The sequence below is a fragment of the Molothrus aeneus genome, chromosome 2 (genome assembly GCF_037042795.1).
Source record: "Molothrus aeneus isolate 106 chromosome 2, BPBGC_Maene_1.0, whole genome shotgun sequence".
NCBI lineage: Eukaryota > Metazoa > Chordata > Aves > Passeriformes > Icteridae > Molothrus > Molothrus aeneus.
The window spans coordinates 78,080,224-78,106,416 of record NC_089647.1 but is presented as its reverse complement, the minus strand read 5'-3'; the positions used below and the strand labels follow the sequence as shown (position 1 = coordinate 78,106,416).

The 26,193-nt window shown below is 38.0% G+C and overlaps 1 protein-coding gene across 1 annotated transcript in view; it reads right to left on the bottom strand.

Moving 5' to 3' along the window:
- PCCA (propionyl-CoA carboxylase subunit alpha) overlaps window positions 1–26,193 on the bottom strand; it is a 273,855-nt gene that overhangs the window by 87,737 nt on the left and 159,925 nt on the right. The window contains exon 19 of the mRNA XM_066545147.1: window positions 18,560–18,662. Coding sequence (XP_066401244.1) covers window positions 18,560–18,662 — 103 coding nt within the window. The remainder of the gene's footprint in view (window positions 1–18,559; window positions 18,663–26,193) is intronic.

The following is a 26,193-nucleotide window of genomic DNA, read 5'->3' as shown; positions in this document are numbered from 1 at the left end:
AAGAGAGATGTATGATCAACTTGTGGTTTTGCAACAACTGATTTCTTCGACAGAAGAACTACACTGGTTCTTTAGTTTGCACAGCAAATAATTTGTCATGTTCATTATCACATGGTCAGCCAAAATTAAGGCAATACTGGACAAATTTAGAGAACTAAGCTACACCATCCTCCTTCTGCCCCAACTACTGGCTAGGGACAGTCAAACACTCCTTCTTAAGGGAAATTTAAGAATACTCCTAAAAGGGAAAAATATCCACAATACAGGGTTTAGGTCTTCTTCCTTCTCTTTTACCTGCAAGGGTTATTTTCATGAAAACAGAGCCTTTGACCTTAGCCATACAAATCACCTCTCCCTATAAAATGAACACTTCATGTCTGCCTGATGAGGACTTGGCAATGGCACCAATTGTTAAGATAAAATTGGCCACAGCATGGTTGTTCCTTAACCCCTGTTTCACTGTTTTGCAGGCGTCCTAATAGGAAAGCTTTGGTGAAGGACTGAAGAAATAGTAACTTTAATGGGTAAACTTAAACAATGTCTGTTGTCCCTCTAGTCAATAGATGGTAGAGTGTACAGCTTAATCAGTAAGCTCAGGGATACTTAGGAAAAAATAACTTAACAATAAAAGTCCTTCAGCACAGACAACTGAGGTTGACCAAAAAACCTATTTTTCTGTTCTTAAAATGATACAGGAAGCAAAACTTGTCTACCTATCTATACCAATTTTCAAAGCAATCATACTCATGACTGCTAGCTATGAAGTCTGACACACACAGACACCTCTGACAGTTCACAGCTGAAGTGTCTAGGAAAGGTCAAAATACCCAGAACAAACAACAAGATCAGCTGTCAAAGCCCTAAATACATAATGAAATGCTTAAATTCTAACACTGAATTTTTATAACTACATAAAGATGACACAATAAGAAAACCAGGTATATTTTATGTATTTATTGTCTCAGCAGTCTCAAAAAATTTTGGTGCATTCCTGAATAATCAGTCTAGGAAAACTAAATTCAGACAAGTTCATTCTGCAACAACAGACTCCACGAGCTGGAGCACCCATCATTTGGGTTTACTGCTAACTCTTGTTCCCGACAATGAATGATCTCTATATTTTCTACAAAAATAGCTTAAAATATGAGATTTTCTTTTTAAGTTTTGGAAAACTTCTATGTAGCATTACAGCTCCATTTGACTACAAAATAATCAAAGCTTGTTAACATAGATATAAACTGTAATTACCTGACTCTGCATTGATCTTCACTGTGGGGAGTTTCCTTGTTATAACCACAACAAAAGTGATGTCTAATGATAGAAATGGCAAGTAGGATTGGGAAAAAATAATATTCAGAACTAGCAAAAAGAATCTCTCAAAATACCTGGAGCTTGGTGAACTTTCTGTCCAAGAAAATGCGAGCTATTGAATTAAGTTTACAGGTCTTTGTTAATAACTGCAATGTCTGATTATTTTGTAGCTTTGCACCTCTTTTTACAGAAATCTAGTCTCTTCCTACCCATGGTCTCAGGATTGTTCAGGCTGAATTAGCTTTGATCCCATTAAGTGTGAGGTCCTGGGCATTGATATTCTCTGATAGAAAGAATTCCACCCACCTCACAATGAAAACTTTTCACACATTTTTCCTCAGCACAGCCAGATAATGTAAAACAAAGGAGGGATCTCTCTTTTCACATTCTCCAATTCTTTCAAGCTATCAAGCCATTACACTACTTGCTACTCAGAAAAAAAAATCACAATATAGATACATTAGCATTAAATTTCATATCAACTATGTGCCAATTTTTTATATTCACCCATTTTGTTTCCAGACAAAAGACAGCAGAACTGTCATAAAAGTGATAAAAATTAAATATACTTTCAGTAAAGGCACACATTCTGTATCTGTACTCTTGCTGAAGGCATTAATTCAGTTAATAAAGCTCAAAATTGCAAAAGCTTCCTTACCATTATGTTATATAGAAAGGAACCTTACATCTTCAGAAGCAGAGATATACTGAATAAAGCAGCTCAACTAGACAGAAAAGAGAGATTGGAAGCACTTTGCTCACCTAGTTAACCTAGTCATGGATTAAGACAATGTCAAGATGGAGTAATAGCAATAGGAACCCTGGTTTAAGTGCTTTTACTTTATGCATTGCTGTGACTTTGACATGTAAGGAAATGTGGACTTTATGAAATTAATCTTTTTATGTAATTCCAAATAGGTGTAATTCCACACCTATTTACTGACAGTTTTTCTTTTCCCTTGCAGTAATTCCTGCTTTATAACAGCCCTAAAATGAAACCTACATTTTATTCATTGTAGGACCGGTGCAGCCAAACATGCTTGAATTGAGACTTGGAACAAGAGGTGCCTAATGGGATATAAGGTATGATATGTCAGTTTCCCTTTAAGTTTAGGCAATCACAAAACCATAGTGGTACTTTTAGGAGAAAATATTTGAAGGTTTTACAAGTTCTTGACAGAATTGCAACAATTAAGGGATAGAAGACAGTGCTCCTGCTCAGAGCATATCTTTACTTCCAAATTTCCTAAAAATACACTTTTATTTTGGCAGTCAATGCTTCAAGAGTAACTTTGACAGTTACATGACCATTTGCAGTGGTGGAGTCTCCCAGTCCTTGCCCCTGGAAACTTTAAAATACCTCCTCTCTCATTAAGCTTCCAAAGGCTTAAGATTTGCCTGAATGAGGCCACAAAATTGTTATTGTTCCCTTAATTCAGTTTCTCAGTACAAAATCCATTTGCCAGTCTCTGGTGTAAATAGTTCATGGTCACATTTCTCTTCATGAAAAGGTATCCCTTGCCTTTTCTTGCAATTATGACTGTGCCATTTTCATAGGTGCTGGTTGCTGCAATGTGTTGCTGATCATGTTAAGCACCTACTTTTCCACAAAAATAGTTTCTGAGACTTAGATAATGATCGTGTAGTATCCTTTAATCCAAGCCAGATAAAGCTGCCTTTCTGAACCAGCTTAAACCATGTTCTCTTCATAGGGCTGACTGCCCCCCTAACACAAAAAGCTGGCAGCTCTTGTTACACATTCACTATGGTTTCAGCCCTTGATGACAAAAAGAAAACTGCAATAAACTCACTACTAACAAAGGTGGAAGAGAAAAAGGAGAAGTTTCCAAGTTACACTCACTCTGACAGAGTATTTCTTCCTGCTCACTGAACTCAGGCCAGACCAGAGTAGGGTGTGTCAAAATGGGATGTGCTCTTTACACTCAATGGGGTCTTTGCCTAAATACACACAGAGATGTGTGGATGCTAACACTGGACAGGCACCCATCACACAAGCTCCTTCAGTCATGAGGATGGATCTCATCCTTGGCACCAAGACAGCAAAGTACATCCACTACAAGTAATTTAAAATCTCATAATTGACTTTTCTATTGTCACTTAGGAATCTGAGCAGAACTGAAAAGAATGGTGACTCAGGTATACTGTAACTAAAGTAGACACCGTATGTACTTTTCTATATGGAATTCACAGTTCCTACAAGACCTTCCACATTGCAGCACTTTGGGGGGAAAAAAGAACAGTTCATTTCTGTGGAGAGAAATTTTGGGCAGGCTTTTCCTGTAAGACAAACATGATCCATGAAGCAACCGGTGCCAGATAATCAGCAGTCCCTCAGTGAAGAGACACACTGGTATCATTAGAATCCTTCTACCTATCAGCAACTAATGACCAGTTAAAAGAAGATTTAAATACTTTCTCAGGCAATGAAAACCATTGATCACATATTTCCATTAAAACTGACAACATTATAAAGTTGCATGTACCATGAAGATTCATACAAGAATTTTAGAGCTTTCCATGATCCTAATAAGCCATTTCATTGTGTTAGATCTAAAACCTAAACTATCAATAGCTCACATCTGTAAATGCCCTATTTCCTCTGTAATGCAACGTAACGCAGAATGATCTAATAAAACCGTATTACCATTTAATTCACAGAACAAAAAACTCAGTCCCAGAAAAATAAAAATTGTTATGTCTTATCCCATCCTGGGACTTGCAAAAATCACTTTTTTAAAGTAAGACATAGTGCAATCACAACTTTTTTAGCCTTGAATGCATGTAATCAAAATGGAGATTATCCATACTATTTTAAATACAGATGCCTTACAGTGGAACAGGGAGAAGAAGCAGACTGTGCTTATGATAAGAAGTTAAAGGACAGCATGCAGCTCAGGGTAGGATTCCTACAAGCACTGAAGGTCAAGGTTAGCTAAACCCAAGAGATTGCTCAGACAAAATCTATTTCCTTAAGGAAGGCCAAAAGGTGCAACCAGGGAAAAAAGAAAAAAAAGGCATACCAAAATAATAAGTTCTCTCTGATTGAGAGATTTAAGATACTATGAAAAAGTATCTCAATAATGCTATGCTTTTTCAATAGTGTGCTAAAATATCATTAAATATGATGCATACACTTATATAGGTATGCACTTAAATACATATACCAAAAATGTAAAGATAAAAGTGTGAATATTCGTGTACGTATCAAAAAAGAAGCACCAATGTAAAATATAAGCACAAAGAGAATGATCCCACCATTCCTTTATTGCAAATCATATAATAGCTTTACCATTAACAAAACATTAAATTACTTCACATTTAGAAGCAGCCAGACAGGTCCATCCTGCCCTAATGATCACCATTCATTAAAGGAGTCCTTGTCTACATAACCCATTTCATTCCTTACAATCCACAGCCGAAGCCAAGATGGCTCCTTGCATAGGTAAAGACCACCCACGAGTGTGCACCGTAACACCACAGCAAAGCTGTATGTAGAACTATCCTTGTGTGTGCTTGATTTAGCAGAAAATAATGAGCAACACCCTTGTTGTAAAGAACACCTGTAAAGAACAGTTATATAAAAATCATCATAACAGACAGGCCTTATACAAACCTGTATATACAACATCCTTAAACTGGGAATAGACATTTTACCTTTCTCAATGCTCCCTTAAATTAATTGTTTCTAAAAGGAAGTATACACCAGTTAAATTAATGTGTCTTGTTTTGTTTGCAAAAAAAAGAATATTTAAAGCCTCCAGTGTGAGAGGATAATATTCTAACACATGGTATTGGCATTAGAGAAGCCATTCAAAGTATAAAAGATACCATGGAAAAAAATATCAAGATACCTGTTGGGGAAGATGACAAATAGCATTCAAGGCTGGCAAACTCAGCTGGAGATAAAGGGTACCTTACAGGTGAAAGGCTCAGACATCTCTTTTCTTCCCAATGTTAATTAATGTTCTACGTGCTTCGCACAGATTGGGTTTTAATGACTCTACTTCACAAGGAAAAAATCCAACACAGTTAAGATATACTCTGAGATTATCTGAAGTCACAAAGCTGTATGTAAATCATATTGTTCCAACAGTTTCCTGTACTTTTTATTTAGTCTTCAGACATTTCTTGAGGACAAGACAAAACTGCAAATTTTGCACTGAGGTTTCTTCAGTGCTGCCACCAATGACAGGACACACTGAGGCAGGTTCAGAGATGAACTGCTTTGTTCCACTGAAAGTGTAACAGAGCATAGTGTTGTTTTAACAAGGAAAGAAAAAAAAGAAACCAAAACAATCCAACCAACAATAGTTTAATTTAAAAATACACCGAACTTTGCCATGCAGCTTAAAACAATTATTGCTTTAATATTATTTTAAAATATAATTAAGCTTAAATGAGAAAGAAAATATGTTATCAGATTTTGAAGAAAAAATACAACATGCCAGCCTATGTTGTTTTTAATTCCAATCTGGAGAAGTTGAATAATACATCTTTAAAATTCTAACTGTAAGTATTGAAATATGCTTGTAATTAGGAAGGCATACAACAGAGATGAAATATAACCTCAAAGACCAAATGAGAATTTATACTCTGAAGTCATTTCATCTGCTAATCACTTCAGCTATCTGTACACTTGTTAAAATGATAAACTAATGGAGACCATTAAAAAATTCCATCTGAAGAATATCCACAGAAAGACAGGCAGATCTAGTAAAGCACATTAATAGTCCCAAATGACTGAAAAATAACAGTTTTGTGCAACATTGAACATACTTCCCACTGCCATTTTCTAAACAATTTCCCACCTATTCTGGAAAGCATTACTAATGCTGAATTTTCTGGGACACACCCATAGCTTTTGAACCAGCTTCTGTCGGGAAATGTGAATTGTTCAACAGGTTCAAAAGATCCCACTCTGTAATACTCATAAAGCATTCATCCTTACAGCCATATGGCACTTCATTTTTTTCAAGCACATTTTTACAAAGCAAAACCACTTCTCTTGAATTGGGATTTATTATATAAATTGCAATAAAAGAAGTAAAGAAGATTCGTAGTCTGCAGAGTCAGCCTGAGCAATTCTACATCACCAATGGTTCACCTGGGATTGCAGATGCAGCCCACATAAGGGGCCAGTACAACTTGATCTCACCACAGACTTCGGCTGTTCAGACTGATTGATTGTGACTGACAATGACCATCCCTTGGCTCTTTCCCCTCTGCTCCTATTAACTCATCTATTTCTGCAAGTTTGCTTTTGTAAAGGAGAGGAAAAACCCATTAGCTGTGTAAAGTAGGGGATCCATTTCTTTTTCATCTTGAAAGTTGCTGCTACCTTATTCTGGCTGGTTTTGCTCTTGGTCTGTTTAACTGTTAAACAAAGGAAGCTCAGGTTTCCAGTTTTCTGAGATTTGGATATACTATCTATCTGTCTATCTCTACCCTTCTCTTCATTTATTGCTGTTTAACTGTAGACAACAAAATCAGTCTTCATTCTTGCTTTTTGCATATGAAATGTTCAAAGCCAGGCTGGATGGGGCTTTGAGCAACCTGATCTAGTGGAAGATGTCCTTGCCTGTGGCACGGGTGAGTCTGTGTAACTAGATCTTTAAAGGCCCTTTCCAACCCAAACCATTCTGTCCTTCTATTATTATGATTTGCCACCAATGCAGCTTCCCTTTGACAGTTTAGTTGATAAAATTACTACAAAAGAAGCTAAGTTATTCAAAGTTATGTTTGTTATAAATTACCAGTATGCTAATCTCACCGTTATCAAAATCAAGATGCCATTTTGGCTTAACATAAAGGGTGTATGGTTATTTCCCTCCTCCTCTATCAGCTAGGAGAAAATATTAAATTAAAACAGGATAAACTATGCATGCAAACTAGTCTGTTGCCATCAAACAGCTGGGCTGCTCCAACAGTGACAAAGAGGTCATTGTGTGAAAATACACAGCGATTACAGCAATAAAGGAAACAGCTGATAGAGGTTAGGTGGTGGAAACAAGAGGGCAGCCACAACAGAAAGAGAAGGTTGGAATGAAGACAGGAGCATGGGAGAAGCAGAGGAAGAGCCTGCCAAAAGGCATGGGGCTGGGACACAGCTACAGAATGAGGGGGAAGGGAAGAGCCTTAGTACCAAATTTGTCCATTATCACACTGCATCTTCAGTTTCTTATAACTCAGGTGGACTCTATTTAGGCTGAACAGTCATTCAGGAGTGATTTCAGAGAGGAGAAATTTCAGAGAGAAATATGCAGCTATTTCTGACACAGAACAAGAGTACATTTTTGGCCAAATTACTAAATTCTATTGACTTTTCTATGCAAGGCTGAAATATCTTTATGATTTAGAACAGAGGCTTGAAAGTCTGCCTGGAAAGTGAAACAGTTGGAATGCACCTCTACCATTCTCCTACAACCTGCATAACTTTGGGCAAGTTCTATGCATTTCAAAAGGCAAATCTTTTCCATATCTGTAGGTCACCACACTTCACAGCCACAGGTCTAAAAGATTCTTCCTTGCATTTAACATATACTAGCCTGGGGAGGAATACAGGTTCCCACTGAAATTATGAGTTTGGATTGTAAAATACCAGGTCAAGCATAAAACTAATTAGACCATCACCTGCTAGGGCTGAGCAGCAAAGGAAGAAGCAGCAGCATAAACAACACCCACACAACAAAACTGGACACTGTGGGCCCCATAACTAAAGAAAGCAGGCTGGGACAAAGATTAGATGTGTCTGGGAGGGAGGTGCAGAAAAGATGGAGAGGAAAATTTGGAACAACTAAGGAGGCAGGGGGAAACTCACTGAGCAAGAAGCGTAAAAATGGAGGAAAGAAATGGAAGTGGTAACAAACACATGAAACCTATCTCAGAGAATGGGAGCAAGGGAAGTATGCACTGATTGTTCGGGAAGAAGGAGCTAGAAGTACAGGATGAGGGTAAAGAGAGAACTACCTAAAGAGAGAGAATGGTATTAGAAATAGAACTACCAAACAGACTGTATGGTAGAAGAAATGGGATAAGCAAAGACAGCATTGAGGCCCTGGAAAATAAGGACCAATACATGGATGAAAGACTGTAGGCTCATGGAGCAGAGCACAGCTACACAGGAGAGGGTTCTATAGAAGAGAATCAAGACTAATTGCTAATTGATGTGGAAGTCTAAAGGGGAGACTCAGACTAGCCAGACAATGAACATGAACCAGGCAAGACAACTGAGGAATAGAAACTAGGACGAATCAGAAGAATGAAACCAGAACAAACTCAAAAGAGGCAGGACTTGAAAAATGACACATTAGTAGCAGTAAGGAAAAATATGCTAACAGGCAGAAGGTACAGCTTTTGAATGTGTGATCACCTTTTAGGAATGGATTCTTCCCAGGAAGTAGCCAGATACCAGTTACTGATGGAAAGCATAGAATGACACTTTTGTCTTTTCCTTTGTTTGCATGTGTGCAACTTTTCCCTTTTTTTTACCTTACTGCCTTATCTCAACCTATGAGCTGTTTTCCATCTTATTCTCTCCACCCTGTCCTAAAGAGGGGAAGTGACAGGGCAGCTTGGTGAATATCTGGTGTTCAGCCAAGGGCAATCCACCACACTGGTGCACACAACATGACCTGAAATAATTCTAGCATTATGGAGCTGTAGGTCTATTTTGGTTTGCAATTGATTTAAATTTCTTGTATGTCCTTGAGATATGCAGATTTTCTCCAGAACAGAAAATATTGGCAATAGATTATGACTACTTAAATCTGATTCCTTTTTCTATTCTTGATAAGCCACAGACAGAGATGCAACTCGTTGTTAATAATTTAAAATAATTTCCCTCCTCCTGCATTCCAAACAGCCTTGTTTTCTCTGTTAACCCTTTCACTTTCACTACCCTTTCACTATCACTATCTAACACTATCTTTAGCCTGATCTCAAAAGGAAAAAGAAGCTAACAAAACGCACAATTTATTTGCATGTCCCTCCTCAAAATTCCCAGCACACATTCAACTTCTGAACCCACTGACTGGTCAGTATTAATCAGACATGTTAAAATCCCTTTAAGTTTTATGAAAATGAAAAGCTGCACAGTGGACAAAATGAGTGCTTCCATTCAGATCTTCGACAGACAAGGGCAATTTGGTTGTCACCCAACAGCTGGACTGGCCAACCTGTGAGTGAATACACAGCAGATCCAGTCCTGCTTTCTGGCAGAACAAATGGGGAATGTGAAGCCTCCATGGACAGAAGACTGCAAAAAAGAAGGCTGACATGGTGAGAGGCAAATGGAGGAAATAACTGGACAAGGCACAGGGCAGGAAGAGGTACCACACTAAGTGGTTCCCAGCAAATACAGAAGTGTAGTGGAATTACTGATGTGCACAAGTAACAGGGACCCAAGTGACAGCCCTGCAGACCCGCCAGTTCCACCAATGTGAGTCTGCTTGCAGCCCACTCCATCTCTTATCAACGTGTCCTAGGTGCCACCCATCTGAGGCTGGACTGTCCTTTCTCTCACAGAAAAATTAAGAGGCAAATGACAATTTCCAGTGGCAAAACTTGCTCAGCTACACTTCTGGAAAGCAGAGAAGCAAAGCCAGCACCACCAGCCTGTTCCTGCAAGCTCCACTAAATGGCATCATGACCACAAAGCAGCCAATGGAGGATAAACACAAGCAAAGCATTTGCCATCTTGCCTTCCTACCACTTATTTTCCTTAAAGATCAACCACAGCTGTATCCAAGTATCACACTCTGATTATTTGACACTGATCAGACACTTCCCACTATAGTTTTAATTATATTCTTTATTGTAGCAGTGTCACAACAAGGCACAACGCACTGTTACACGGAGTTGCATGTGCCAGCTCTTAACAAGTTACTCCAACCAGGAGCAGTAGAGCAGCATTAATGCAGCACTGCCCAAACTAGGTTAGTCAGCACAGGCTCCTTTGTGCTGCATTAAACTGAACCATGTAAACATATCCTAAATGGGGAACGGAGCACAGTGTCTCTTGGGTGACATTATCCTGTGTATAAATAACAAATAGGACTGCTATCCATCGATGGGCCCAAACATTTGTACTCTAATCTTCGTTTTCATCTCCCCACAAACCAGATTCCATGGTCTTATTAGAATATCCTGCTTGCATTCAAATCTTTGTTACAAGCTTAATAGCCAGCCGTACAGCTGTCCCACTAGTCTTGTATAGCAAGATCTATTCCACAGATCTCTGACTGCCACCAATAGCCAACATGGATACTGAATGAACTCTCATGAACAAAGCTATGTTTTCTTAATAATAACAGTTGTATAAACATAAGGTCTTCTCAGTTAAAGGAAAACCAACATCAAAAAGCAGTAAAACACGGAACCCTAAACCCTTCTTTCTTTGAAGAAACACGTTTGAAGCGAGGTGTTTCTAGTTATGGGTGAATGAAATGAGAATTGAGCTGCAACAAACGGACATCCAGTCTGTATGAAAGACTAATTAGATCCATCTGAGAAGCTGTGTCTAAAACTGCTTCACATATTTCAAAGGAAAGCTCTTCTAGTCTATCTTTTGAGAAGACTACATCAAAACATTTAGTCACAGCTGACGCACATCTATCCACGACAGGAGCACTATTTTTCATAAGCCATAAAAGCTACATTTAAGTAATTTTAATAGTCTGGCTTACTTAAAAATTAAAGAAGGGGGAAAAAAGCAGCAAAGAAATTTAGAGCTAAGAAAGGAACTCAAAACAGCAACGACTTTGTACCTCCTTATGCCAAAGCATCAAGAGATCCCAAAAAAAGAGTCTTACACTGAATATGAAATGTGCTAAAATTTGCTCAGAGAATGGAATTAAAGCTGAAGCAGCATCCAGGAGCTGCAGTTAACGATGGCTTTTGTGGTAATAAGCCAGGCTCTTAACACTATATTAGCATTTTAAATGCAACTATTGCTTCTGCTGAACCAGCAGGAGGAGCTCACAACATTTTTTAATCTATTCATTCTACAAAATTTGGAAGAGGGGTTGGGATGTTGGAGGCGTTTCTGGGCGCAGGAAAGAGTTGGTTGGGTATTTTCTTTGCAGTTTTGTTGGATGAGAAATCAGTGTAAAGAAAAGCATCCAAGTAATGTTCGTGTAAGCACTGCTTTCAGAAATTAGAAAATCATTATATGAATATTGTGCTGCAGGATGTCAAGTGCACATGGCACAAAAATAAACTGAAGCAACACCCACGCCTCAAGGTGTTTTCAGTCTTACACCAAAAGACCACAGGAAGACTGAAGGGTGACAGGACACATTAAATGCTATATGCCAGAAATATGACTTTCTGAAGAAAGAAAATGGTATGTTATTGCTCTGTATTGTTACAGAGCTTCAATTTATATTTTATTTTACTGCTCACTGGAATTCCTGTAACCACTGGATCATTACCCATGAAAGAACACAGTCTCTATTTTCATACCACAGGAATTCATGCTATGAAGCCACCTGTGTGGGTAAAACTCTTCATCAGGTAATTTAAAATTAATCATTGTAAAAACCTAACTCCTCTTCTGCCTACTAAGGGACATACTTTAAAGCAGTGAAGTCTGATTCTAACACAAGGAAAATATACATCCAAATAGACCATGCCTGCTTTTAAAACATTTTGCATTTTATAATTTCAGACTTTTCATTGCATTTTCTTTTTAGAAATGTCTTGTAGGCTACATACCAGCACCAGACCATGTTATTGTGAGTTTTTAGCACAACTATAAATCTCCAAAAACTACTATAACCAAGCTATTACACTACTCTGACACAGAGGGAAGAGCACATTTAAAGCCACACAGTGAATGCATTACTCAAGTAATTTTAATTCCCAACCCTGTAGGTATTTTCTCTATCTGCTTATGGAGTACTGTGTGAACAAGCTAATATGAGACAAACAAAGCCAAGCCAAAAATCTCTCTTTACAAAGCAAATATGTACCATCACATACTTAGTGCTAAACTGGCATGGTATTTAAAAACCTGTACAATCCAGATACACTCTGCTTGTCCTCTGGCTTAGTACTAAAGCACACCTAAGTATATACAAATTTTATACGAGTATACTCAATATTTACCTGTAGTTCATGCAAAGGATTTCAGCACTAAAACTTTCTGAGACATTCAATGAGGCAGAATGGAAATGCATACCAGAAACACTGAGTTCACAAGATACTGAGGCCAAGGCCACTTTCATTAAAAAAACACTATGTCAGCAGTCACAGAAATGTAGCAATTAAAGCAGTTGCCACAGAGTCAAAACTCAGGAATCAATGCTCTCCTCAGATTGAAAGATTCAAGTGCAGAGTGCTTGCCTCCCAGGAGCACCAGTCCCCACCAGGACAGCATAGGGCAACCTCTACCCTTACAGTAAATCTGTCACTACAGAAAAAGGAATGCAGGATCTGTAAAGCCAGAGACTCCATCAACAAGCAGGAGCATGACTACTATAGCCAGTACTTTCCAAGCATGGAAATAGGGGTTTTGCTCTCACCACAGCACTAGATTATGCATACTGCATTGAAGGGACATTACACACAATACATCATACACAATCTCTGAACTAAGAGATTGAAAGTAGATATACAACAATATCGGTTTACAACCATGCAAACCATGTGGAAAAAGGCAGGGAAAGTTCTCTGCTTACAGCTGTAAGGATTATCTAACAGATCTTGCCCCACCCACTAGTGCCTTTAAACATGCACTTCCCTTTCATTCAAACTAATGCTGGACATGGGAACAACAATACAGTTTATTTCAAATATATAACAAGCAACAATATATACTTAGCACTAGTCTAAGCCAAAAGTCTTCATCTACTGTTTCTAGGAATATATGTTAATTTGTATTACAACTGGCTGCCACTCTTACTGTTTTAATTCCTACAGGTATTTGCTTTCATCCCTATTAATACAGCACTCATATTTCTCTCATGTGACCAATTAGTTATTATGTGCCTGAAGCATACCAGAAATGTGAAATACTAGTAATAATAATTATGGCATTTTATTGATTCTCTTAACAGGGTTAATAATTTTATAGTGATAGATGGGCAATGTTATTCTCCTACACAGACTACTGGAAAGATAGAAGTTAATATGCACTGAATTACTATCCCACTCCATTCACATTTGTGTTTAAGGAATTAAATGTGAACTAAGCTGGCTTACAGCAACTTCCTGTATCATTGCTCTGATTTTCCATTATACTATTCGTCATTCCACTTGATGCTTTGCATACTTCTGTTTGATTTTTGGGTGGTATTCTTTCCTCCCCCCAAAAGTGAATTTACAACACAATGAAAATATTTCCTGAAGTAGTTTTCAAATAAATTTACTCATCAGTCATGAAATTTACAGTAAATAAATACACCAAAGTTCTCAAAATTAAATGCTTATTATATTTGAATTTGAGGTCAAAGCTTAGCTAGATAAACATGAATTCACTAACTAAAGCATTCACATAAACATGCACCTAGTCTATATTGATCCTATAGGATACATTCAAATAATGATAACAGTAATGTTTTCGATTTTATTTTTATGCTGGCATTTTGTACTATACAATCAGTTTTCTCTTAGAAATGTTAAGAGGTACACAGGCTGATTTTCCACCCACACAGGTATCTAATAAATTCTTTACTTCTCAAGGAAAAGATAGGGGAAAAACACTGGGTTTTTTCCTAAAAATTATTTAAAACATTTATTTTCAACTGGACTGAACAAGCTTCAAAAAATTCTTCTCTATATTTCATATCTGTATTACATTTATCTCTTCTTAAATTTGGATTTAGGAAGTCATCCAATGTTTTGTGAAAATGGTAGCCCATTCTAGTAACAACCTGAATTAAGGAATTTAGCTTTCTCTATTCCTCTTATTCAACATTTGACCTATGCAGGTCCCTCTGGAAATATATCGAATTTCCATTTGCCCAAAGTAACTTCTGAACTATGACACCTTATGCTTAAAAAAATAAAAAATAAACAACTTCAATGATAAGAAGCTATTTTATAACTGAAAACATCTGGAAATTCTTTGACAACTAAACTGAGGAGAAGATGAGGCTAAGCAGTCTGGGAAGGTATGCATTTACTACAGAGATGAAGAACCCTAACAGGAAGGACTGTTTTCAAACATGAAAAAGGAGAATAACAACTACTTGCAGAGAAAACACGCAAATCATCAATAAAGAATTCTCAAGACAGAGTATTCCTACACTGCAGCAAATAATCAGAAAATGGATAATGGCAAAAATATTATCAAGAATTAAGTTTATTGCATAGAATACAGTTACAAGTTCCTCATTGAACTAAAATTAGGTTGGAAGGAGGGTTAGAACTAAATGACCTTTAAGGTCCCTTAAAACTCAAACCATCCTATGAATAAACAATGCCACCATCACATGGAATTAGACCATCCTTGGTGGCTGACATCTGGTTTTGAAGGGCCATATTCATACACTGCAGGGAAACCACACAGCTAACCAGGTTTCCTCAACATATGCAGGTTCCCATTTGATTTCGTCTCTCCCACCCTTCAATACCCTGCAGAACAGCCGAGTTTTATAAAAGAAGAACAGACTCCAACCTTCAACAGCAAATCTCAATCAATGAAATCATAAAGTAAACACATTTGATACCCAGAGTAGAAATTGAAAATGGCAAGAAGGGAAAGACTCCTGTTTGTAATTGAAGTAAACAAAAGATTCCAGAGTCTGGTGGTGGGATGCTTCTGGGCTACTTGTTGCTGTTTTGCATTGCTTGTTACTGTCTCATGTAAAGGAAGGTATTCTTCCTTCAAATTCTATTTTAGAAGCAATCTTGACTGCAAGATCTTTATTTCAATTGACAAGAGAAAAAAATTGAAGCATAAGAACACTAATCAAAGCTAAGAATCTGACCATCTGTCCTCTGAAAAACTAAGTGGTATACATGACAAGCAGTTAGTTTAAAGTTTCTTCTAGCAATTAATATATAGAACAAAGAAAAAAAGAATAAATGACATTTACATCAATTTAGTTGTCAAGTTCTTCGTACACAAGCAAGCAGGTCCCACCAAAGCTGCTAAATTTTATTTCTCAAGTCAGGTCATTGGAATCTTTTAATTGCAAAAGCATTTGCTATGTTGATAGGGTATCACCAGAAACAACTGTCTGGTACTGAAAATTCTAGTACAATAATTTTATATAAACTTAAGTACTAGTATATATGTTGCTGGTTTCAGAATAAAAACCAAATTACTTCTTGCCCCAAAATATATCAACTTAGGATTCACAGAAGTTTTCAACCTCTACTGGAATCAGAAAAAATAATATTTTTGTTTGCAGTGCTTCAAGCAAAGAGCATCGTTCACACTTGTTGACCACTTATCCTTTAAATCCTTCAGTTTTGGGAAGCAAGGCTGCTGAAGTGGCCTAAAGCCAGCCCCCATCAAGGACCTCTGTTACAAACAAAGTAGTTAAAAACAGATGGTTTCAAAACTCAAAATTCTGAAAAATAAAGAGCAGCGAAGAGCAGTTAGCACTGCAGAATTCATCAGGAATCTCCTGCTAGAGGAAGCAAATGAGAGCTGACCCGTAGCCCAAAGAGCTGCGGAGCGATGCGCTCGGAGCCGCAGGCAGGGAGCGCGGCACAGCTGGGAGCGCACCGCGCTGCGCACCCCGACCTGGGAGCTGGGACAGCAGCACAGCCACAGGGACAGAAAAGAGTCACTGCTGGAAGGGTCCCCGTGGTAAACAGAGTAACTCAGGATGCGAATGCCGCTGTGCAAAGCACGGTTTGCAGCCGAGTAAACTTCTGAAAGGGAACGTGAAGGTGGCCCTCCCACTGGGCTATCCAACTGCACCACAGGTTCAGCTATCTTTGTCACAAACCATGAGGGGACACAACCCACAAAGGCAGGAGCCTCTGTCACACCAACTTAATAGCAAAAAACTAAATGCAGAAGTTCAAAAAGTGAGGCTTGTGTTTCTGATAGCAAAGTTAATAAAGCGAGCTTTGAATTTCCCCTTTTTTTTCCCTGATGGCATGTTACACCTCCTGATCAGAAACAAGATTTCTCATTCCTAGTCTTGACTCTTCTTTGAAGTTTTAAGGCAGTTGGTTTTCCATTGTAAAGTTTTGAATAACAATTCAGATTTTTGACAGTGCTGTATTTACTATAAACTCTTATCTGCATGACAATCACAGGAGAACACCAGGAAAAAGAAAATTACTGATGAAGAATAACACGTCCTCTGCTCTTTATCCAGCAACAATAAAAATAAGTTTAACTCTAAACAACCCAGCTATTAAAAAAGAGTTTCCCGCTTTTTATGACTTAGCTCAGGTCCAATTTTTAATACACTTTATAGGTATCTTAATACACTTTTTAATACACAAATTTTAATACACTTTTATATCTTTATAGGTATATGGTTTAAGTGAAACAGACTTCTCCTGAAATCCACCTGATGTGATTTATTTCACCAGGTATTTTCCAGACACAAATAAATAAGGAATTACATCTCCCCAAGTATACAGGCATGGTTAAAGTGGAAATAAAATGCAAAAGCAATTGTCACAATCCCTCTGACCCAGGCTTTTAGGCCCACAGCTGGTCCTAATCTGCACTCCTAATTTTTAGTAGTGCTCAGGCACCCCTTCTCTGACACTGAGGGATGCTCCTGCCTCCCTGCCTAGCAGTAGAAGGTAAAAGCAGTAACTCACTGCAGGGACACAAAGATATGAGAAGGAACTTTCACATTTCTTATTGTTTGAATAACAAACTAAATGATCAGAAATCAGACTCCACGTACACCTTGTCAAACTGGTTTATACTACCTGTAATTCTCATACTGTTGCAAGACATCACAAATATTAGCAGCTCCATTGAAAGTGAGAGACAGGTTTGGACTCAAGCAAATCTCTAAAAATGTGTGCAGATGTATGCTTGTGTAATTGGCTGTGCTAAACAGCTCCCTGGTTTGGAGAAGTCTAACTACAGGAATTAGATCTCTGAGCCCACAGCAGCCAGGGCTATGCAACACTCACAGCAACCAGCAGGCTATCCCCACAGCAGCAGGCAGCTCTTGTGCTGCAACAAAAAGGAGGAAAGGCTGAGGGCAATGACTGCTCCTGGGAAGGGCTATCTCTGTCCCACAAGCCAGTGCAAGCCCAACTCTAAACTGGGCTGAAATCTGACAGAGGTGTTCTGTTCTTTGAATGGGCTGCATCCAAGCTCACAGGATGCCTGTTAGGAGTATTATGTAGATTTTAAAAACTGCGTGAAGACTTGGCCTTTGCTTCTGAAACAACAATTCAGCAAGCAGGGTGTGTCACTGCCATTCTAAGAAAATCTGCCTTATTAAGGCCCTTTTGAAACCTTTTGCCTCAGAGTCAACAAATACTATACAAGTCAATTGCCTATTTAAAAAAATTACAATCTCATTTTGGTTGTGGAATCACCATTAACAGACATAAAAAGCAGTTCTCCTTATAAATTTATCTTAATACTTCAACCAGCCTGTGTCTTGCCTTTATTCTGCTGAACAGCTGAATTACCAAACCCAGCATTACTGTTCTTCTACTGTCATGGTCTGTCCTTCTGCCTTTCATGCTGACAACATTAAGCGCTTTAGCAATTACCTTAGAACATTTGTAAAAAACAAAAGTTTATACACATTCATCTGAAGTGAATAAGCACATCCTGAAGCATTGGCATTTTACTATGACCACGTACAGTTCTAGCACAGAGTGCTGGATAATGCCATTCCAAGATGATTGCTTATTCTATTGGCTTGGATCTTTGATTTGTTTGTCTAAACACTAGCTTAAGGTAATGCAATTTTTGTCAACATTGCATTTGTTTTCTTGCTCTCATATATTTATAATGGAGTATATGCTCCATTATAAGATGCTACTTCCAAACAAGACACTACACAGAATAATTCAGAAACTAATTTAATAAACAAATATATACAAAAATGTTCCACAGGCATGAGCCCTGAGAAAAATCTCAGTACACTATCTGAATCTTTTCAACTCAGCATTATTTAACTGTCAGGGTCTTGTTTGGTAATTAACAGCAATGCCTACTAAAGACAAACCACACATCTATCCTTAGTCAACAAAAAGATGGAGAATTTTAGCAGGTGTCAAGGATAATATATATATTGACTCAATGCACTGAATTTCTTAGGAAATGAGCAGAACTTACAGAAAATGATGAGCCATGCTTTGAAACTGCAACTGGGTAAATTCCATCTCCTAGATGCACAGAGAGCTCCCAGCTACTTCTCTTTGATTTAGCAATAGGAATTCTAAAAAGGAAACAGACAGAAGAAAAAATTTTAACAGAGATTTCATGGTTCTCCCAAGTTAACCAGAAGCACTTTCCTCATAGGATGGTCCTGAAGGATATAAAATATCATTAATCTATAGACACAGTTGGAGAGCACACTTGAAAAAAATATATACTAAATACATTTTTTCTGTCAAACAGCATATAAGGAGAAAATACACTCTTACTTTCTTTCTAGATTTGCCTTGACACACTGGGTATGCTGATAAAGTTATAGGAGGCCCTTCAATGCAGCCAGCCCTTGCTGCAGAATTAGCTCAAACAGGATGAAAAGCAGATGAGAAAGTGGGTTGGCAGGAGAATAGCAGCAGTGATAACTGGAGCAGTCTTTTCAAGGGCAAAATATAATCATTATTTCTTTAATCTCATTCTCAGTAAACCTTAATTAAAAGCCAATTACAGACAAAAGATTCAGCCAAACAAGTAATACAAGTAATTTTATAACTAATACATATTTTTAAGTACTCATCCACAGAGCCCTTCAAGCATACTGAAAAAATAATGATGTATCATCACAGCCCACACGGAGGATTGTACCGATTCCTGCAGCATTTTGTGGCTGCACCATTTATCAAGTAACACAGAAAACCTGAATCTTTTCAACTTAAAAAAGCACACACCTGGCAGCAAAGGAATGAGAACTGAGCCTCCATTCTTCAAAATTCAGAGTGAAACATGCAATTTTCAGCTATTTTATTTAAATGTATATTCATTCTCCATTTCCTCATTCTAACTTCTTGAGTCTCTCCCACTTTGCCATAAGAACTGGTGTCCAAAAGTACACTACAACTTTTCTAATGAGTGGGTACCATATATTACCATGAGCATGCACCACATGGCCTAAAGGGAAGACAAGAAGGTGTGGTTTAAACTCCATTAAAACAAAACCACATTTTGGTATAGCTTTTCTTCCACATTGACTCTTACATATTTAGATTTTTCTGTAAGAAATTTGTAGGGATAATAATTTTTTCACCTTTACATATCTTTTAAGGATCATTTCTGCTATAACATTAATCTATCGTACATTATAGCACTTATTACACCTTTTATCGCATCCCGCAGAATCTTAAAACCTGTAAGCACAATATGCCACGTGGATCCTCCAGGGGATTCAGGTGACCAGTGAACCACATGTCCCCATAGGGAGTGCTCAGGTTTCCTGTGGCATCAACAGGGAGAAGCACCTGTGAGGCCTCTAGAGGCCACAGGAGGAGATATTATCTGTCCAAGCCAAGGATAATACACTGACTTGCCAAGGATTCCAACACTTATTTTAAGAACCTTAGTTTTTTAGATACCTGGAACTTAAGAAAGCACAGGTTCAAGTACTTAATGAGGCAAGTAGCTTCCAAAACTTGTGCCTTGCCATGTGCCTGAAAAGGGGAAATGAAAATGCTAAATATATCAGACACAAATAGATGCATACTAATCCTTAGTTACTTCTGGATGCAGCCAAGTAAGGCCTACATCAAATTTCACCAAGCACCTTAGCTCACCTCTATCACTACCCTAAAAGTTCACAAGACAGATATTGAAAACAAGCTGTTCCTGTGCTAACGATGCCAAGTGTCACCTTTCACATTTAATATAGTGGCAATTGTCAAAACAATAAATCTGAGGAATTATCTATGGTTTATTGGGAGCAATGTCATTTCTCAGCAACTCATATTGGAATTCCTGTATGTCACCAAACATTTAGACTGGCTGATAGGAAATGTGACAGACACAGGAGTTCCTGAAGAAGAGGAAGAGGAATTTCCTGCACAGGTAGCAGGCAGCAAGCTGAGAGATGTTTTCATTGCACTTCCTGGTATCAGAGCACCAGTAAGGAAGAATACAGACAGCACCTGGTTAAGTTCTCCATGACACTCCACTGCAACAACCAACAGGATTTAGTGGTTTATAGCTACTTCATATTTCTTACATTAGAATTAGGGCCACATCACAAACTCAGCTTAGTAGATCTGCTTCACTGGTGACATGAGATTCCTTACAGCCTTGCTGGCACAGCCCTGCTTCATATTGCATTTGACTGGAAGTGACCTCATGAATCTGGCTGCTGGCCATCAAAGGAAAGACAGTCTTGTTCTCCAGCAGGGATTATTTTTGTTCAGTCCTGTCTTGCTGAGCTTTGTCAAGTGTATCTCCAAACAGGATGCATGCCTCTTGAAAGGCACGACTATCATCACTGCTTTGCCTGGGTTTCAAACAGCCACATAATTCCTCTCTCTGCACACCAATGGCCAGGAGGGCAAGGTCCAGAGCTACATCAAGTATACAGCAAGTTGTACAGCAATTCCCTCCTGGAATTGCTAGATCCCTTTGCACAGGGACATTTTTCAGCTTTCCTAATCATCTTTGCCTGTGGTTTTTTAACTATAACTGACACTAGCTAGGACATATACTTATGTGAGCTCATGACAATCCTACTTCTTCATTAAACCAAATTCCTTTCAAAGAAATTATCTTGTAGTAGACTCCATTTTGAGAGGATTTGTGAGTAGGGAACATTCATATAAATAAGAATTACGAAGTCCAAAAGTAAGGACCAAAGTCCACGTTTGTTAAATATGAAAACGAAGTTGCTCACGTCCATGAACTACTTTAGAAACGCAGAAGTTTCTACCAGGCTAGGAAACAAGATTTGTTGTGGGATTTTCTGTTATTTTGTGATGTTTGGGGTATTTTAAATCCGAGACATCCGAGTGCATGGGAAATTATATTTGTTCTTGGCCAAGGTTGCTCCCTTAGCTGAGAAGACTTTTAAGTCCTCCCAAAGAAAGCATCTGAACTCTGAATGTATTTCACACTAGTTCACAGAAAACTACCAAACTTCTGGCTACTCTCAAAATATAGAACTTTTAAAATTCTACATAATGGGCTGAAATCCAACATACTGTATTCACAGAAAAAAAGGATAATCCCACTGAAAACAAAAATAGTGTCATTTTTGCCATCATAAAAAAACACAAAGAAAACATAAGGCACTTCTCTTCCAACCCTAGATTCGGAGTACACACAGTATGTCTTTCCTAGGGTTCAACATGCCCTCCCTTTCCTCTCCCAGTTTTGGCAAGTGACATATCATCCAATAAAATTACTTCATTTGCCTATAGAGATCACTGGCTGCAGGAAGAAACACAAGTTTCTCAGCAAGATTAGTGCCAGGTGGATGGGAAGCAGGGCCATGGAGAACTGTGAGCTGCTGATCCTTGCCAGGAGCATTGCACACAAAGGGACAGAGTAAAGGCAGCATGACAGCCACAAGAGGAGATGGGTGGAGAAGGGGGTTATAGACTCCTTCCACACTAAAATGGGCAGTTCTGAACCTCTCCACTCCAAATTGCCTTCTAAGGGGAAGCATCACAAGCATAGGAACACAGCTGAAGAGTGATGGCCTGGCTCTAAGTCATAAAGGCTTTACTCCAAAGCACCAATTACAAAAACATGGAAGCAACACAACAAGAAAAACAGCACCATTTGCCTGCTTAGTTATTTCTTTTCAAGCTCTACTGCTGCTTGTTCAACTAGAGATGATGTGTGTGTAGAAATGTATTATATCCTTTTTAACCCCAAGTGCCATGTGTGGGAGAGGAAGACACTTGAGAATAACACAGCAACCAAAGCTCCTGGTTACTTTGCACGTTTTCAGTGAGGAAAGCAGACAATTGATAAAAATTTTAGGTCGAAATATACTTACTGTGCTCATGGAACACATTAATTAAGCTATTATCTATTCTAGTCAAAAACAAGTAATGAAATAAAATAGACACTCAAAAAGCAAATCAAGTAAAAACTCTGCCCTGGCCATTTTGATTGTCACCAATCAATCAGATAGAAGGAACTCAATAAAAACTACAATTTTCTGCAGTTTGTGGCAAATAAACTTCCCTCTCCCTATTACCAGTGATGATGTAAATGAGTTAGGATGTCACCAGCTCCTAAAGGATCAGAAAATTGAGTATAGCTTTTTATACTTGCAATTCAAAATTTGTCTTCTAATGCTGAGGTGGAAAACACAAATTCCTCTTCACTTGATATTTTTGCTGCATAATACTTTATGTAAACAGAGAAATCCCAAACTATCATAACAAATCCTCCCGTTTGAAAGATTACAAGCGTTTGAAAACCACATTATATGACACTCCATAAAGCTGTTTTTCAATTGTGCAATTACCTATTCAGCAGTTAAATAAAAGTGAAATATTGACTTAAAACAATGTTAATGGTCAAAGAATCATTAAGAAATCCTTCATCATAACTTTCACAGCAGGTGGCCTGTAAAATGATCAAGAATAATGTGCTGGATTCTGTAGCCACCAAGGTCAGTTTCTGCATACAAATCTTGCAAAGGGAGAAAAAAAGACCTTCAGAAAGTGGGCCATTCATCTGAACCAAGTTCAGAGAATTTCCAGCACTGTGAAAAGATATGTTATGCAAGCACATAGATGTATTCAGTGGGGGTAGACTGAACCAGCTACATGGAGACTACAAAGGAGCCCTCCCATGGCTCATGAATAAGTCGAGGAAATGATCAGAAAAAAATGCAGAGATGTTTAGACAGATGGCCCACTTAAAATGCCTGGGACAGGGCATAAGCAATTTTAATGAAACTTTAGATCTACCATATAAATTGTTTCTTATTTTCCCTGCCCTCCCCCCACCCCTCAAAAAAAAAAAAATCAAGAAAGGCAAATAGAAATTCAACAACTCAAACAAGAGCCTATCTTGCTATGAAAAAAAAACCTAAAAAAACCCCACAAACCACCAAAAAATTAAAAAATAAAAAAACACAAAAAAGGGAAGTAAATCTCGCACTTTTAAGCATATTTAGTTTAATAAGTTCATACGCAAAAAATACCCTTCAGAGAACCTTCAACTATCAGATGAATATAAAAGCAGGGAATGGATAGATTAAAAGAATTCTAAACAGAAGTGTACTGCCAAACAAAACACAAATCTAAGCTTTAGTATCTGAGTACTTTCAACACTTTCCAACATAAAAGTTCATCATCACACAGAAAAGATAAAAGCAGCACTTTCACAGGATTATTTTAAGAACCAAAAATTATGTGCAAGGAACCTAAGAATCTGGGAATATTTTATTCAGCAATTTGAAGTATTTTCTGTATCTATTCACACACATTTTCTACATATATTCAGACTGGTCCATCTATAGATATCATGTGCCTTTTTACATTAAAATAGGTTTTCCTTCTTCCTGCTTTATATGTGCATACATATATGTGTTCCCCTTTCACTGTGAATATGAAAATATACCATCATTAGACCAAATTATAGTTCTTCATATGTCATACAAAATAATAACCTCTACTTGCCTGTGTGCCAGCTGATCAGACAAAGGCTGAAAGAATTACTCAACAGTTATATCAAAAAGGTTTTACATTACATTTTCTTGCATATCACATTGAAATCAATAACAAATATGCATATTTATAGCCTATACGCTATTTGAATAGTGACCGCAGGAAAAAATGAAATTACATGGAAGGTAAACTATAAAATAAAAAAAATGCTTTAAAAGGATGCTATGGAGTGCACTGTGCTTTGATTCAGAACAGCATACATCTGGATGTTCCCTTTTCCTTCAACAGAAGCTTTTCAAGCAATTTGCATTGACATAAGAGCCTGCAATCCAGTGGCCAACAAAAACCTCCAGTGCCTTCAGCAGTGAAACCCAGATGTGGGCCAAGGAAACAATTATAAATCCAGGGTGAATTTAGCTGCCCAGACCTAAGAGTATGGCTCAATGCCTTTCATCTCCATTTAACTGAGAAATAACCTTGCAAAGAACCTGAGCTCACCCTGGCTAACACGCTTCCCCTGTGGAGGTCTCTAAACCTGCAGTGCTTGGGTCCTGCAAAGAGAGACACCCTAACCCCAGTGTTCTACAGCCAGCATCCTCAGCAGGAGCAAGGAACTGGGGGCTCCTCTGCCAAAGCTGTCTCCACAGTCTTAACAAGAAATTATCCTCCAAAAACACAGGCAAACAACAATTCTAAGTTTCTTGAAAGATCTTTCATGGCTCTTTTAGCTTTAAATCTATCAGGTAAATGAAACAGGATTGCTGTTACTGCCTGTCTTGATATAACAAAGTCACGTTTACAGAGCGTATGTTCAAAGAATCAAAGATCCATACTATCAGCCTGTGGGGGTTCACATCCACCTCCCATCTCTCAAGAGAAAGAGCCAGGGCTCAGGTAAGCACTGGGGAACTCACCACCCGACCCTGCTGATGGTAGGAAGGAATATGAGATTCATGGAGGCTCAGAGAATTCATGGAGACTCAGTTTTGCAGCCTGACTATGCATTCTTTGGGACAAAAAGTTCTGGCACTTGATCCTAATGCTGGGAAATTTCTGTGCACTTCGCATTAGTAAACTGCAGGAAACACAGTAACCCTGGGAGCTGCCAGTAGAGCCCAAGACCTCTCAGTTTCAGAAAAGGGTCAGACTGCCCAGTCCTTCAGCAGGCAACAGCATACCTTGAAAATTTCAAAAAAATAAATGTAAAACATATCTGAAATTGATTTCCTCTCCTATGAGATGTTAGGACCTACTTTAGTATTTGGTTTATGTTGGAAAAAGCAAATGTCACAGACATCAATGCTGGATAAGACACCTTGCTATTTGTTTCATTACAAGCATTTGTGAAATAAGAAGCAAGGAACACTCAATTTGAGTGTTCACAAGTACAGAGAAAAGATATTTATTTTTAGTATAATTTACAAGTCTGTGCTTCTAATCTGTTTTTTCAACCATCTTTTATTTACCAAAGGAGGAGCCACTTTTAAACAGGTGCTTTTAATCAGATCAGTCAACAATATTGACTTGTGCATGCTAACAACCGTTATCATGCAGAAAAATCTCAAAATCTGTTTGTCATCAAAAAAAGTTGGGGCTGTTTCTCCTCCAATTGAAGTATTTCATTTCATAACTTTGCTGTTTTCCAAAACTTTTTTTTTATTTTTATTGAGAGATAACTTTGGGCAGTTGGCAAAACTAATAATAATAATTCACTCTGTACAAGGAAAACAGTAAACGCCTTTTCCTATACAAATTTTCCCTTATTTCCTTAAGCAAAGAAACTTACTGTGCAGATATTTAAGAACAGTCTTACAATAATTATCTCACTTTCTTTTTATGTGCAAAGAGCTTCAGAACAAGCCACTGTGATGGAATAGGGAGGACTAAAGCTCTTCTGTTAACATTATGCAGTAGCAGTTATGTACTTTCATATAACATGATGGCACTGGGATGTAGCTGCCTGCTGGGCAGTATGTTTCCTACACCTCCATTCAAAGAAGGGCTGTCGCCAGTAATAATGTGCTATTTTTCACTTGTATTAAGTTTAGAATATTACAGGTTTGCTGTCTACATAAAAAATAGTTCAGAAGAAAATGCTAACCTACTAATATGAAAATGAGGTGAAGTGATTAAAAATTACATCTAAGTTTGATAAATAAA